Source organism: Dasypus novemcinctus, chromosome 21, assembly GCF_030445035.2.
Source record: "Dasypus novemcinctus isolate mDasNov1 chromosome 21, mDasNov1.1.hap2, whole genome shotgun sequence".
NCBI lineage: Eukaryota > Metazoa > Chordata > Mammalia > Cingulata > Dasypodidae > Dasypus > Dasypus novemcinctus.
In genome coordinates this window covers 69,484,449-69,500,403 of record NC_080693.1, presented here as the reverse complement: position 1 = coordinate 69,500,403, position 15,955 = coordinate 69,484,449, and the positions used below count along the sequence as shown (strand labels likewise).

Here is a 15,955-nt window from a genome sequence, read left to right as displayed (position 1 = left end):
ATGCCTCTTGTGCATTTTTCCGTCCTTCTCACTCACCTGCACTCACTGACTTGTCACAGAATATCATAGTTGACTGCTTGTCTCATTATGCTTCAAACTTTGTCTTTTCCCTGGGAAGCCTCTGCCTGCCTGGAGGCCCAACAGTCTGTCATACGTCATTCAAAGAGGAAAACACTTGGGAAGGAGTTGATTCAGTTGCCTACTCTTTTCTCAACGACTGTCAGATCTCACTTGTTCCGCTTCCTGGCCTCCCTGGGCATCTATCATTTATATGTTTGCATCTGTGCTAATCTATGTATGCCCTAATGTGAGCTGCTTACCATCTCTCTTCCCCTCCCAATGCTTTCCTGGTTCCTTCTGCCACTTCCTGGCTAGGATCAGCAAAGTTCCCCATGTCCTCAGCTCTCTGAAGCTTCCCTCCAATTCTGGGCTTTCACTGAAGTCTTCCTCTTCATGGAAGACAGCACCTCAAGTGGGTTTTCTTTTCCTCATATTCTACCACACTAGCGATGGGGTTGGTGCCTCTTGCCCACTTTCAGACCACTGTGCTGCCTCCCCTCCTGCAATCCCAGTGCTTCTCTGAAGCATGTAAATATCTGTCTTCAAAGTTCAACCCGAGTCCCACCTCTGATGACCAGCACACATTGCTAGCCCGTCTCTGAATTAGAGATTTTTTTTGGCCTTAAGTACTGGTTTTTCCTCTTTCTTGTTGGACTATGATAATAGGCCTCAGGAGCTGACTGCTCAATCAAGATTTGTTAACTGCTTTAAGTGCAAATATGACTGATGAAGAATATGTGCCTCTCTTCCCCTTTTTAATATTTTGGTCACAAATTCAAAAGCAGTAAGCTTCAAGAAAACAATTTTTATTTTAAAAATTACTTCATAAAGTACTGGAATGAATACATAGATAGGGAATTTAAAAATAATTATTCTGGCTTAGATTGTTTATTGGCTCAATTCTAGCTCCAAAACATCACTTTATAAAGTCTGGCCTCATGGGAAGTAATTTTTACTGAACTGAAAGGAAGCCAGCTGAAGTCGAGATCTGAAGCGTGCAGCTTCCAATTCCCGGAAGAAGGCATCATCATCATTCTGTGTTATCATGCTCTGCAGGTGCTGAATTTCCTTCTCCATCTTAGATCTCAGCTCCCTCTTTACCTTTTGTAAAGTCTGAAAGAGAATTCATGACATCCTGCAAGTCAAATTATCCAGTCCCTCATCTATTTTTATTCCCTCCCAACCTTCCATTTCATCAAGCTCTAGCAATATTTTAATTTAGTGGCAGCTCCTACAGCAACCTCAACTGGTAAAGTTAAAATCACAGGATGAATGTCTTGGATTTTCTAATTACTATTCTCTCCATTTCCCCTTTAAAAAGGATAATAGCCTTTTATTTCCTGAAATTGTAAATAAGTGACTTATTATCCCATTAATACCTGGGACTGGGATTTCTCTCTGGCTTTGAGGTCTTGATGTTCCTGTGATATGGCTTCTGCCAACAATGAAAACTGTTCACAGGGAAGAAAAAAAAAACAAATCTTTAATGTTGGTGGTCCAAGTATAACAAACCTTATATGTAATGTTCATAGGCTTAGTTTGTATTTTAATGGAAATATGGCAATACAGGTTCTGTACTATGGTCAAGTACTAACTAATTTTCTCTTAAAATTTAAATTTTTACCATGCAAACAGTCTAACCAGAATAGCTTAAAGTTCTGAGTTAATACATAAAGGCTTACTGTTCAACAGACAAAGCAGATGTTCAACACAGGTGATCAGGACTAAATATAATGTAATGAGATTGTGAACCCACCTGGTCTTTATAGTAGTTCTCCATTGAATCCAGTTCATTCTGGTGCTGTCTCTTTTGTTCATCTCTCTTTTCTTTAGCATAATTTCTTAGGTCCCGTAATCTTTGCTTCTGAATTCGTATACCTTCTTCAAAAAGTTTCTTAAATATCTGTCAGTTAGTTAATATCATAAGGTTAAACTGAACTGTTATTGAAGAATAGAATCATTTTGCCTAACTAGAGGTAGATAATAATTGTATTTTGTAGACTTTTAAAATCAGAGCTTTATTAACATATAATCCATAAAACATATAGTTTTTAGTGTATTCAGATTTGTGCAATCCATACTACTAATTTCAGATCATTTTCATCTCCCCTAAAAGAAACTCCAAATCCATTAGCAGTCACTCCACATTCTCCCCTCCCTCCAGCCCCCCAAACCACTTATCTACTTGGCATTCCATATAATGGAATCTTATAATATGTGGCCTTTAGCACTTGGCTTCTTTAACTTAGCATGTTTTCAAGCATATTTCATCCATGTTATTATTACATGTATATATTTTTTACCCCTTTATAAGCTGATGGATATTTGGTTATTTCCACCATAGGCCTATTATGAAATAATGCTGCTCTGAACATTTATATAAAGGTTTTTGTGTGGATGTATGTCTAGGGAGTGGAATTACTGGGACATATGGTACTCTATGTTTAACTTTCTGAAGAACTGCCAAATTTTTCCAAAGCAGCTGCACCATTCTACATTCCCACCAGCCCTATATGATGGTTCCAATTTCTCCACATCCTCACCACCTTTTTTTTTTCCCCATTCTAGTGAGTGTCAAGTGGTATCTCACAGAGGTTTTGATTTGTTTCCCTAATGCTATCCCAAAGAATTCTCAAGCAGCTGTGTATACAGGTCAAGCACTCTAGTCCACAACTGGTAAGGTGGTTATCACTGGCTAGGCCACAGTAAAAAAAGTTGTTGAGAAGTTCTGGATATGCTCTTATCTGTCATTCATTAATTTAGGATAGTTACTTAACTTTTTGAGACTTAATAGTGTCCTCCCCTCTGGAAATAAGGGTAATAATAGGACCCACATCAAAGCATTGAGCCCAACTATATTTACTAAAATGGTTTACTCTAGAGATGAAATTTGCAATTGTGGGATCCCAAAAGATTAAGCATTTCAGCTTGATCACAATAACTAGACAGCTTATCTGTCCTGCAGTATTCCTGACTTTGTGTGGAATCCTAATTCATCTAATCACACCTTAAATCCCTGTTTCTTCTAACAAGTTCCCCAAGTAAGTGCAGGCAGTCAGATACATTAAGATGACAGTAGCAGAGGAAAATGAGACTGAGATGCACTACGGGGTAATCAAATGAACTGTGGACAAGTAAAGATTTTAGTGGCATCATTTCATCAATTTAGGACTTGCATTTGGATTTCAAATTGTGAAAAGAGTCACAAAAAAGATGGCCCTGAAAAGTTACAGATAAAATTCACTTTAGTAAGACTCAATAAAAAAACCTCTATTTACCATTTCTTCCCGGGTCCTCATTCTCATCATTTTTGCACGTAGCTGAACTCTATAATCATCGTAATATTTTCGGGCACGAACAATTTGCTGCCGATTTTCTTTTATTTTTGACTGGGTCAACCTCTGCCTATTAATGCGGTCCTTAAATTCTTGCTAGGAAAGGGGAAGGGGAAGAGAGGTAAGGACAAGAGGAAGACAGGTTCCAGCATTCTCTTCCACCCCACTCCCCATCATGTCTTCAACACACTGAGCCAGGAGGCCAAGGGCCATTGCCTGGACAGTGTGTGAAAGACCATTGGCCCCTAGAAGCCCTCCAACCTTTGGCAGGTTCATGACCTCAATGGTCCTCAGTCCAAGAAGCAACCCACTGCTGCAGAAAGCAGCAGCGACCCTGGGCACTCTGGTGACCTTGAGGATCTAATCTCCCCATTCCACCGAAGGACTGCTGCCTAAGCCAAACCCAGATTGATGCCAGCTTAAGAGGAGTAGGAAAATGGTACTCTGAAAGGCTTTTGAGCAAAACCAGTTATCAAGAGTATTTAAATTAGATTGAAAGTTCCTGCTATCCAGTGGGAATGAAATGAGGTCATGTTTAAACAAAGCCTCCAACTAAATGCTCAGATATTTTTCTTCTCCCCATACCAAAGTACCACATGTAGTTCTTGAGAAGACTTCTCCTTCTTTCTCTGGAATTGCTTAGAATTACAGTTCTCATGATTTATATCTACTCCACACTCAATCTCTTCCACTGGCTTATTGTTTCTGAACTCTGTCCTCTCCCATCATCATGTTCAATACAGATAAAAGTGCTAAGTACAATTCCCAATCCAAATTACAATGGTGGTTGGTAAACTGTTATAACACCCAACTTGCTCGACATACCAGTCTCTTGTTATGTTCATATTCTTTCTTGACAAGTGCAGTTAGGAGGTCATGCCTTCTTAAGGCTTCTTCTATCTTTAAGGGAGGCACAAAAGGGAGGGGGTTAATAATGCCATTCACTTGATTCTCAAGGATAAGCTCCTCCCCTTCCTGGTTTATATTCCTACTCTTACTTCATCCTGGAGTTTCTTCTTTGATCGATTTTCTCCAAATGCATCCTTTTTGAGCTGTTCAACCTGTGCAATTTGCTGTTTCCACATTTTGCTGAGGGTTTGGCCAGAAACATAGAGAAATGGAAACTCCTCCAGCATTAGGGGCAGGAGACCATATTCCTTTACTTTCACTGCAAGGTAAAATGCAATGCTCATAATCTGAGGGACTTGCCAAAAGCTCTCATCTTATCTTTCATCTTACATTTCTGGCAGAGCAAAGCAACATCTAAGAGCAACTTAGAGCAACATCTAAGTGATGTTGGAAGGCTAGCAGTCTTTGAAACTGCATCCTGTCATTTCGCATGACCTGGTTTTCCTTATAGCAGGGCTCTAACACTCACTGGCACCAAATGACAAACCATCAGCTTGCTTTGGAGCATCCCTTTGGTTCTACCAACTCCCCAGAAACAAACAAAAGACAAGCAGAGTTGGTGAAGAGAGTGAGGCTAAAGCCAGAACAGCAGGTAGTAGTCCTACCATCTCCTTTGCCACTAAAATAAAGGCGTCTCTATGGTACTGCCTTAAAGAGTATTCTCTGTAAAAAATTCAGCCATATGGCAGTTGTAAAAGAGGAAACTTTTCCCAGCTCACTGGTGTATGCTGGTTTTCAATGCTGTGTCCTTGGAATGCAGTACACACGCTTTCAAATGCTGCCAGTTTTCCATGAAGTACAATTTTGTGGTTCTTACTTGGAATTGCTTTATTGGGCTTTGGGAAGCTGCCTCTTGGACTTGGAGTTGTGGTTTTTCTAGAGTAAATCTTCCTGGGCTGACCAGGTTTTGGACTTCCTTTATGAACAGCTTCTCTGTGTATTTTTTCCTTAGAAGCAGATACAAACAGAATAGAAATAAAAGAGGTCTAATAACTCTTATATACATCACCTTAAATATTACATATTGACAAAAAAGGCTAATCCCCAGCCAAACCACCTTACTTCAAAAGTTTTAAATCTGGTCAGTATTCTTCTACTTTAAGCTGAAATCATCTTTTGGCCTCTGCCATCCTTTGGAATTTGAAAAGGCACTGGATCTTTTTCAGGTTTCATAGCTACCAGAGTCCCACACCCTAAATATAACTATTAACATTTTCTTTTTCCATGTAGATTTTAAAAATTAGTAATGTTTAATTGTAACCATACTGTATTTTATAAACTTCTATTTATTAACATTTTTGCCTAAGTATTTTCCCCACGATTTCACTTAGCTTCTGTAACCATCCTTTTGAAAGGCAATGAAAACTTACACTTTGGATTTCGCACCAGGCAGAGAAAAAGTGGGATGTACTGTCTACTCTTACTGCTCTTTAATGTTGTCAGCCTTTTTTTTTTTTTAACTTAGTGAACTGCTAAAAAATAGAAATTCTTAAAACTGAAAGTTTTAGGCAAGAAGGAAAAATGTTAACTTTCTTTGGTACCATGTTTTGCTACATTTTAGCAACTTGACTAACCCATGAATGAGTTGGAGAAAATCCTATATAATGAAATGAAATCCTGCATTTTCCTAACAAATTAAGGCTCTGTTGGTTCTTTTTTCCTTTAAAAAGATCATCTCTGTACTTCCCACTGATCTGATCACATGGTATTTATTACAGTGGAGATTTTTTACCCACTGTTTCCTCCTCCTCCTCATTTTTTGCTAGAGGTCCAATATTCTCTTGAACTTTATTTCTTCTTAGTTCTCTTTCAAATGCTTCAGTTATTGCCTAGAAGGGAAAAGTTCATATAATATTATAGTTATTGAAAGCACTTATAAATGAAAATGAGGAAAAAAATTCATCTAGCATCTGCTACCCTTAAAATCCAACTCACTGTTTTGTTTTGTTTTTAGTTCCTTTCAGGATCTTAAATGGAACATAAAATGCAATTAAGCATTTTTATATTCCCCTAAATTAGAGTTACATGTTGAATTATATACTCAGTTGAAATAAGGCATCTGAACATAGGTATTCTAAATCTATAAACATTTCAAAATCTGTTACACAGTAGAAAGTCTTCCTTGGTAATCCCACCAATCTTGGTGAATCTTAACTACCTCCTCTCACTTCTGTCTTGGGCACTTTCTCATCCTATCTATAATTCAAATGACCTGTCATGTTTAATTACCTTAAGATTCCTTCATCTCTGAAGCTCTCTCTGAAAATACCAACCCACAATGATCTCATCTTTCTTAATGCACTGATGCACTGGGCCATGTCAGGACCAAATTATTTTCTTGTAGTTTCAGGAGTGCAAATTTTATGTTTCACAATGGAGGGCAAAAGTTATGTCCCATAATTCTCTATCATCCACTTAGCTCAAGAATATTAAATGTACTTTAAGCCTTTAGTCTGGCTGAAGGTAAATGGTATTGTCTCCTGCCCAATGACAGCCAAGAGATGGGGCTGTACCTTTGCTTGGAATCTGCAGATTTCTGTTTCTTTTGGCTTTCGCTGCCTATTTCTCTCCATATGGAACTGTTTGTGTCTGACTGGAGATGGAGAGAGGGAATGTGATCTGTAGGGTGGCTTTCTCTGCATGGTAAGTCCTGCAATACATAAAGACATATATTATTAGTACCTGACAGCCAGAAATGTTTTGTTGGAAACCAAATAAGTTTTACTAAATGCAAAGAGACTGATGAATGACTATGGTAAATGTATTCTCTCCTAAAACTAATATATATTTATCTGTATGTTTAGTCACAGCACATAAACAGACAAATGGACATAAATGTGCACTGTCTCAAAGAACTTACTTTGAATACTATATTCAACTTTGAGTTGAAAATGGAGCAAAGCATGGAATGCCTGTTGTGCGAAAAGCTCTGTAATCAGTGCTCTTGGTGACAGAAAAATGAGGAGAGAGAAAATGTAAACCATCTGAGGAGTGTCTGCTATTATTTGATCAAACTAGGTCCTCAGGAGGTAGAATATAAATACATATACCTATTTTTTTTTTTTTTTTTTTTTAAGATTTATTTACTCCCCCTCCCCTGTTCCCCACATTGTCTGCTCTCTGTGTCCATTCGCTGTGTGTTCTTCTGTGCCTGCTTGTATTCTCACTAGGCAGCTCCAGGAACCGTTCCTGGGACCTTCTGGAGTGAGAGAGGCGATTCTTCTCTTACACCACCTCAACTCCCTGTTCTGCTACGTCTTCTTATTTTCTCTCCTTTCTGTCTCTTCTTACGTCATCTTGCTGCACCAGCTCTCCAAGTCTGCTGGCACTCCTGCGTGGGGTGGCTTTCCCACACAGGGCAGCACTCCTGTACAGTGGGACGGCATTCCCACATGGGTTGGCACTCTGTGTGGGTCAGCCTGCCCTCACCAGGAGGCCCCTGGACATTGAACCCTGGACCTCCTATATGGTAGACAGGAGCCTAACTGGTTGAGCCACATCCGTTTCCCCATATACCTATTTTTATAAACACAAAGCAGCAGGCTTGTAAGCAAGGGTTAATATAGCTTAGATTGTCTAGGCTGTCCTGATTTGTTCCTACTTAGTAATTTATCCCTCTTGATGCTGCTCTGCCTAAGACATCTAGCAAGTTACTTCTCTCCACAAACCTTTCAGTGTTTCATGGTTTACAGATGAACTTGAGCATCTTCTAGTAGAGGGGAACTCCACACTTTTTTAGAAAATGATTTATTCAATATAGTTCTAAGGCTAAGGAAATTATTTTGATATTTTTCTAAATAAAATTACAGAGAGAATTCCTATTTCTCTGGACAGTTTTTGTTTTTCCTTTCTCTCTCTTTTAATTCAAGTCTTTCAAATTCATTTTAAATTCTAAGATACTAAAAAAACAAAACTGACTTGCACAATCCATTTTAAATTATAGATGTTTTTATGACATTAACTATGACTACATTGTATTCTTCTTTAGAAACTGAAGACCAAACTAAAACAAATTTTAATGTACACTGGTTTTCAAATTGGGTACTATGTTTATGTGTACAGTAAAGGAAACAAAGAGACTTCTGAGAGGATTAGCTGAATCAGGTTTTAAAGGGAAAAGAGATGAAATAATCAAGAGGAAGATAGCATTCTTGCAAGAAAAAAAGCAAGTGAAAAAGTAAAGGAGGTTTTGTATGAGAAACTATTTCTAGAAAAACAAGCGATGACTAAGGTAGATAAAATTGAATGCAAAATACACAGAATTTTAGTTGGTAGAAGAGAATAATTCTTTGAAGTTGAACAAGAAAAAGATCAAACAGTAGCAAGGATCTACAGAAAGTGTCATGTACTGAACATTCACTTTGGAAAACAATTTAGTAACATTGAAAAATGGTTTAAACCCCATGATACAGGAATTCTACTACATATAGATTCTAGAGAAACTCTTGCATGTATGCACATTATGGGTTGTTCACTGTGGAACAATGTGCAGTTATGAAAATAGGAAAAATTCTAAATGTCCAGCAATAAGAACACTGATAAATATGGTACATATACTCAATGGAGTGCACTCTATGGACCTAGTTATACAGCAGTTAAAATGATCTATAAATTTCAACTTAGAAAATGAGACCTCTTCAAAATAATGTTAGATTTAAAAAACAATGTTAAGAAAAAGGAAAGTTGCAAAGATAAAGACGTCATCAACACTGCAACATAAGACATCCCCTGGAAAAGCATCCCCTCAGAAACAACTAATAAAAGGACAAATCCCACCTGCTTGGATCTCTAGAATATGACCGAGTGGAAAGCAACTCAACAATCTATAATCAGATGCCTAAAGAGCAAAAAATTACATGCCATACTAAAAAACAGGAAGATATGGCTCCGTCACAGGAACAAATTAAAAACTTCAGAGAAAACACAGACTTTAGAAACACTAATCAAAGAAGTTTAAATGAAATCTCCTAAATCAAGGAGATGATGGAAGATACAGATAAGAATAAACTAATGGTGGATATAGAGCTAAAGGCTATTAAGAATGCAATGTGTGAGCAAACAGAAGAAGTTTAAAAAAACAAATTATAGGGATGAAAGGCATAAATAATAAAAAATACAAGAAGTTTACAATAGATTTGAATAAGCAGAAGAAAGAATCACTGAATTTTAGAAGACAATCGAAATCATGGAGTCAGAAGAACAGATAAAAGAATAGAAAAAATGGACAGTGTCTAAGGGATTTGGATGAAAGCACGACACATATCAATAGTTGCATCATGGGAATCCCAGAAGAGAAAGGAAAAGGGGCAGAAAAAAATATTTGAGGAAATAAAGGCCAAGATTTCCCAACTTTCATGAAAGTCATACACGTCCAAGAGCAGAAAGTACTTCTAACAGAATAAACCCTAAGAGACCTACTCCGAGACACACACTAATCAGAATGTCAGATGCCAAAGATAAAAGAGTGAATTCTGAAAGCAGTAAGAGAAAAGTGATTCCTCACATATAAGGGATCCTCAATAAGACTTAAGTGCCTAGCTCTTATCAGAAACCATGGAGGCGAAAAGGAAGTGGTATGATATATTTAAGGTACTGAATGAAAAAAACTGCCAGACAAAAGTACTTTATCTGACAAAGCTGTCCTTCAAAAATAGGGAGAGTTTAAAACAATCACAGATAAACAGAAACTGAAAAACTCTGTCACCAAAACACCTGCCCTCCAAGAATTGCTAAATGGAATTCTTCACATTGAAAGGAAAAGACAGGAGATAGTGGCTTGGAATGGTTTGAAGAACTGAAGATCTTCAGTAAAGAAATGAGTAAATGCAAAACCCAATAATACTGTATCCTCAATATATAACTCTACTCTTTAATTCCTAGAAGAGACAGAATACAACTGAACAAGAAAAAGGCATATTTCCTGATAGTGGACATGCAAAATATAAAGAGGTAATGTGGGAAGAAAACAATATAAAGAGGAGAAACAGAGGGACAAAGGAGCAGAGAACATGTATGTTATTGAAGCTAGGTTGGTATCTTTTCAAATTAGTAGGGTATAGATGGAGGTTGTGCAATACAAATCCCAAGGTAACCAGAAAATGTATTTTAAAATTCTGTAAAACAGAAATAAGTAAAGAAACAGTTGACTACATCACAAAAGATCAAATGTACAGAAAAGAGGCTACAATAAGGAAAAGAGGGACAAAAGAGATATGACATAAAACCAAAGAACAAAATGGCTAAAGTGCTGCCATTTCAGTAATAACACTGAATGTTAAACTCTCCAATCAAAAAACAGTGGCAGAAAAAAAGCACGTTGCACTATATGTTGCTTACAAGAGACTCACTCTAGACCCAAAGATACAAATAGGTTGAAAGTGAAAGGATGGAAAAAGATAATCTATGCAAATAGTAACCAAAAGAGAACTGGGATAGCTACACTAATATGACAAAATGGACTTTAAATAAATAACTGTTACAAGATAAAAAAGGACATTATAAATAAAAGGGTCAATCCACTGAGAAGAAATAACAATGCTAAAATATTTATACACCTAACCACAGTATCCCGAAATACATGAGGCAAACACCTGGTAAAACTGAAGTGAGAAACAGACACCTCTATAATAATAGTTGGAAACTTCAACACACCACTTTCAGCAATAGATAGAACATCTAGAGCAACAGGGAACTTGGATAAATGATAAAGGAACTAGACCTAATAGACATTAAACAAACAACAATGTTTTGTATAACAAAACACTGTACCCCCAAACAGCAGGATACACATTCTTCTCAAGTGTACCTGGGTTGTTCTCCAGGATACAGCACAGATTGGGCCCCAAAACAAGTCTGAGGAATTTTGAAAAAAAGGAAAGCTATAAAGCATCTTCTCTGACTACAATGGAATGAAGGTAGAAATCAATTACAGGCAGAGAACTGGAAAATCCACAAATATATGCAAGTTAAATAACACACTCTTAATCACTGGGTCAAAGAATAATAAGGGAAGTCAGTAAATATTATGAAATGAATGAAAATGAGAACACAACATATCAAAACTTATGGGAGGGAGTGGATGTGGCTCAAGCAGTCGAGTGCCTGCTTCCCACATGAGGGGTCCCAGGTCCAGTTCCTGGTGCCTCCTTAAAACAAACAAACAAATGAAAAAATCAAATCAGGGAAGCCAATGTGGCTCAGTGGGTGAGCATTGTTTTCTAACATAAGAGGCCCTGATACCTTTAAAACAAAACATATGGGAGTACTCAGAGGAAAATTTATAGTCCTATCTGCTTACACTGAAAGAAAGAAAGCTAAAATCAAAGACGTAACCACACTTGGAGAAACTAAAAAAAGGAAAGCAGAAACATGACTAGAGAAGAAATAAATGAAATAGAGAATAAAAAAATAGCATTAACAAAACCAAAAGTTGGTTCTTTGAAAAGATGAATAATATTGACAAACCTTTAACTACACTGAAAAAGAGAAGATGCAAATAACTAAAAGCAGAAATGAGGGGGGATATTACCACTGACCCCACAGAATAAAAAAGGATCACAAGAGGATGCTATTAACAATTGTATGCCAACAAATTAGATGAGCTAGATGAAATGTACAAATTCCCAGAAACACACAAACAACATATACAGACTCTAGAAGAAACAGATCTCAACAGACCAATTATAAGTAAAGAGATTAAATCAATCACCATGAACCATTCAACAGAGAAAAGCCCAGGGATCAGATGGCTACACAGGTGAATTCTACCAATCATTCCAAGAATTAACACCAATCCTGCTCAAACTCTTCCAAAGATTGAAGAGGAGGAAATACTCCCTAATTCATTCTGAGGCCAACATCACCCTAATACCAAAGCCAGATGAAGATGCTACAGGAAAATAAAATTACCAAAAAGTATCTGTTATAAAAAAAATCCAAAAAATCCTTAACAAAATACTAGCAAGTTAAGTCCAACAGCACATTAAAAGAATGTATATACCATGATCAAGTGTAGGCTTTATGCCAGGTATGCAAGGGTGATTCAACATAAGAAAATCAATTAATGTATACACATGATCTCAATTGATATAGAAAAGGCATGTGATAAAACAGCATCCTTTTCTTGATTAAAAAGAAACATTTAAAAAGATAGTAATAGAAGGAAACTTCATCAGTATGATAAAGGGCATATATGAAAAACAGGTAACATCATATTCAATGGTGAAGGACGGAAAACTTTCCCTCTAAGATCTGGAACAAGACAAGGATGCCCACTGTCACCAGTGTTATTCAATGTTTAACCAGAAGTTATAACCAGAGCAGTTAGGCAAGAAAAAGAAATAAGGGAAGCGGATGTGGCTTAAGTGATTGGGCTCTGTCTACCATATGGGAGGTCCAGGGGCCTCCTGGTGAAGGCAAGCTGGCCTGCACAGTGAGCTGATGCAACAAAAAAGAGACAATTTGAGACACAACAAACCAGGGAGCTGAGGTGGCTCAAGTGATTTGAGTGCCTCTCTCCCATGTTGGAAGGTCCTGGGATCAGTTCCTGTTGCCTCCTAAAGACAAGACAAGCAGACACAGAAAAACGCACAGCAAATGGACACAGAGAGCAGACAGCAAGTGCAAGTGGCGGGGGGGGGGGGGGGGGGGGGGAGGATAAAGAAATAAAATCTTAAAAAACAAAACAAAACAAAAATAAAAGGCATCCAAATTAGGAAGGAAGAAGTAAAACTTTCTCTATTTGCAGACATGATCCTACATACTCTGAAAAATTAACAGCAATGCTCTAAAGCCAATAGACAAACTTATCAAAGTTGCAGGGTACAAGATCAACACAAAAATCAGTAAGGACTTTGGGGAGGATGGTAGATTAGAAAGACAGAGGACTCTCTTCTCTTCCAGAAAAATAGCTAGAGGACAGGCAGAAACGGCCTGAAAAAAAAATGTGCTCGGATTTGGGAGACCAGAGGAAGGCTGGACACTGCTCAGAAGAGAGGGAGCAGAGGAAAATAACCTTGATGGAAATACTGTGAGTAGAAGCTGTAGCTGCAGTCACTGGCATCCCTACCTCAACCTATGAACAGACAATTTTGAATTATCTGGACTCCGGCTAGTGGCTACAGGCAAAGGGGGCTACAGGGATCTACCTCACCAGGAAAGGACGGGAGAGAGGAACATAGCCTAAGGCTGGTTCAGCTTTTGGCCCATAGATCTGGTCTTTCGTGTCCCACAAGCACCCACGACTGGGTGGGGCCACACCATGGTTTGCCCCGGCAGCCTGCAAAGGACTAGAGATTCAATCCTCTCCAACACTCTCCCAACTGACCAGGACTGGTTGTTGAGGTCGCAGAGGGAAGTGGAATTACTTCCTACCTGGGAAAAGGGAGGGGGCTGCCAAAGAAGGCTGGAGAATAGCCTCTGAGGAAGTTTAAATGGCAAGGTACTTAGCCTCCAGGCAGGACTCCGTAACATTGGTCCTGTCAGAGTTGCAGCAAACTCACTCAGACCAGGCTTTGTACTGAGAGGCCTGCCAAAGAGTGCCATCTGCTGGCAAAACAAGGAAGTGCATGTGAGGAAATTAAAAGAGTTTTTTCCCAGTCTTTACAAACTCCCTACCTAAGGCACTTGGAAGCAGATCTGCAATCCATTACTGGGTCCAGGGCTCAGACTTGAGCAACTAACAAGGATTATCCCGAATTAAAGAAAGGCAGTAGCCTCCTGCCACTAAATCCCTACAAAAGGAAGCGAACTTGAGCAGCAGAGTAAACTCACCAGCATAATCAGATGCCTAGACATTAGCAAAAAATTATAAGTCATACCAAGAAAATGGATGAGTAGGCCCAAGCAAAGGAATATATCAAATCCCCAGATAAGACACAGGATTTGAGACAACTAATTAAGGATATTCATACAAACTTCCAAAATCAAAGTAATGAGTTGAAAGACAACATGGCTAAAGAGATAAAGGACATCGAGAAGATAGTGAAAGAGAAAATTTCTCATGAGGGCCTTCCAGCAGCCATCTTGGGGGTACCGAATGACACGTGGACTTCTTGCCAGGTTCTAGATCCATCTATTGATTCCCTATCTTACCAGACTGCGTCAGAGGGACAAAGGAGGGAAATCGCCAACAGAAACCCATGGCTGCTGCTGCCAGCACTATCCCCTACACTAAGGACACTTCAGAATTCTCAGGTCTCTGGGCATGCTGCTACAGACAAAGGAGGCTCCAGGCATCTACTACCCCAGGAAAGGTGAGAGAGGGACATAGCTGAAGGCTGACTCAGTTTCTGACCCACAAATTTGGTCTGCTGTGTTCCATGAGCCCTTCCAGTCCAGGGGACCACACACTGGTTTGCCCCGAGAGCCCCGGAAGGAATGAAGAAAATCGATCCTCAAACCTCCCTCTCTTCTAGCTGGAACTAATTATTGAGGATGCCCAGGAAAAGTGAGGGAAAGGGACACAGCCTAAGGCTGACTCAGCTTTTGACTAACAAATTTGGTCTGCTGTGTCCAGGAGCCCTTCCAGGCCAGGTGGGGCTGTGCCATTTTTGCCTTGAAGACAGCAAGGGGCTTAAGATATACAACCCTCCCAATCTCCTCCTTTACTAATGGACTGACTGATTGCTGAGGACTCTGAGAGGAGTGGAGATATTTCTGACCTGGGAAAAGGGAGGGGGCTGCCAGAGAAGGGTAGGGAATTGTCTCAGAGAAAGTTTGAATTATAAGGCTCATAGCCTCCAAACAGGAAGCTCTATCACACCGATCCGTTCTGTGTAGCAACAAATACACCCAGGCACTGAACTGAAAGCTGCCTAAGAGTGCCATCTGCAGTCAGACCAAGGAAGTGCACGCAAGAAAATAAAAAAGATCTGATGAGCACAAGGAAGAACTGAAAACCTGAATAGAAAAGTAACAAAGCTCATGGGAATGAAAGACTTGAGAGGTGAGATCAAAAACACATTAGAGGCATAAAATAGCAGACATGAAAGAACAAAGAATAAGTTATAAAGGAAAAACAGAACAGCTGAAATTGAAGAGAGAGAAGAACAGACAGAGAAAAGATGTAAAAAATTGAGCAGGGGCTTGGGGAGTTGAATAACATACTTGTAATGGGAATTCCAGAAGATTAGGGAAAGGGGGCAGAAAGACTATTTGAGGAAATAATGACTGAAAATGTCCAAACTCTCATGAAATAAAAAACCTACTTCAAGACACATACTAGGGAAGCAGACTTGGCCCAGTGGTTAGGGCATCCGTTTTCCACATGGGAGGTGCGCGGTTCAAACCCCAGGCCTCCTTGACCCGTGTGCAGCTGGCCCATGCGCAGTGCTGATACGCACAAGGAGTTCCCTGACATGCAGGGGTGTCCCTGCGCAGCCCCACACACAAGGAGTGTGCCCCATAAGGAGAGCCACCCAGCAGGAAAGAAAGAGCAGCCTGCCCAGGAATGGTGCCGCACACATGGAGAGCTGACACAACAAGATCACGCAACAAAAAGAAACACAGATTCCCATGCTGCTGACAACAACAGAAGCGGACAACTGGGGGAGGGGGAATAAAATAAATAAATTAAAAAAAAGACACATACTACTCAAAATGTCAAATGTCAAAGATAGAAAAAATTCTGAGAGCAGCAAGAAAGAAGCAAA

At 39.1% G+C, this 15,955-nt stretch overlaps 1 protein-coding gene across 3 annotated transcripts in view; it reads right to left on the bottom strand.

Annotated features, from left to right (window-relative positions):
* Nucleotides 1–850: 850 nt before the first annotated feature.
* The window catches only part of CEP95 (centrosomal protein 95), a 43,920-nt gene continuing 28,815 nt past the window's right edge, over nt 851–15,955 (bottom strand). For all 3 annotated transcript variants that reach the window (XM_012523529.4, XM_058284537.2, XM_058284538.2), the window contains 9 exons: nt 6,818–6,954; nt 6,041–6,133; nt 5,122–5,251; nt 4,394–4,563; nt 4,221–4,295; nt 3,339–3,491; nt 1,817–1,963; nt 1,440–1,511; nt 851–1,173 (listed from right to left, as the gene is read on the bottom strand). In XM_012523529.4, the coding sequence (XP_012378983.1) occupies nt 997–1,173; nt 1,440–1,511; nt 1,817–1,963; nt 3,339–3,491; nt 4,221–4,295; nt 4,394–4,563; nt 5,122–5,251; nt 6,041–6,133; nt 6,818–6,954 (1,154 nt within the window). In that variant the 3' untranslated portion in view covers nt 851–996. The remainder of the gene's footprint in view (nt 1,174–1,439; nt 1,512–1,816; nt 1,964–3,338; nt 3,492–4,220; nt 4,296–4,393; nt 4,564–5,121; nt 5,252–6,040; nt 6,134–6,817; nt 6,955–15,955) is intronic.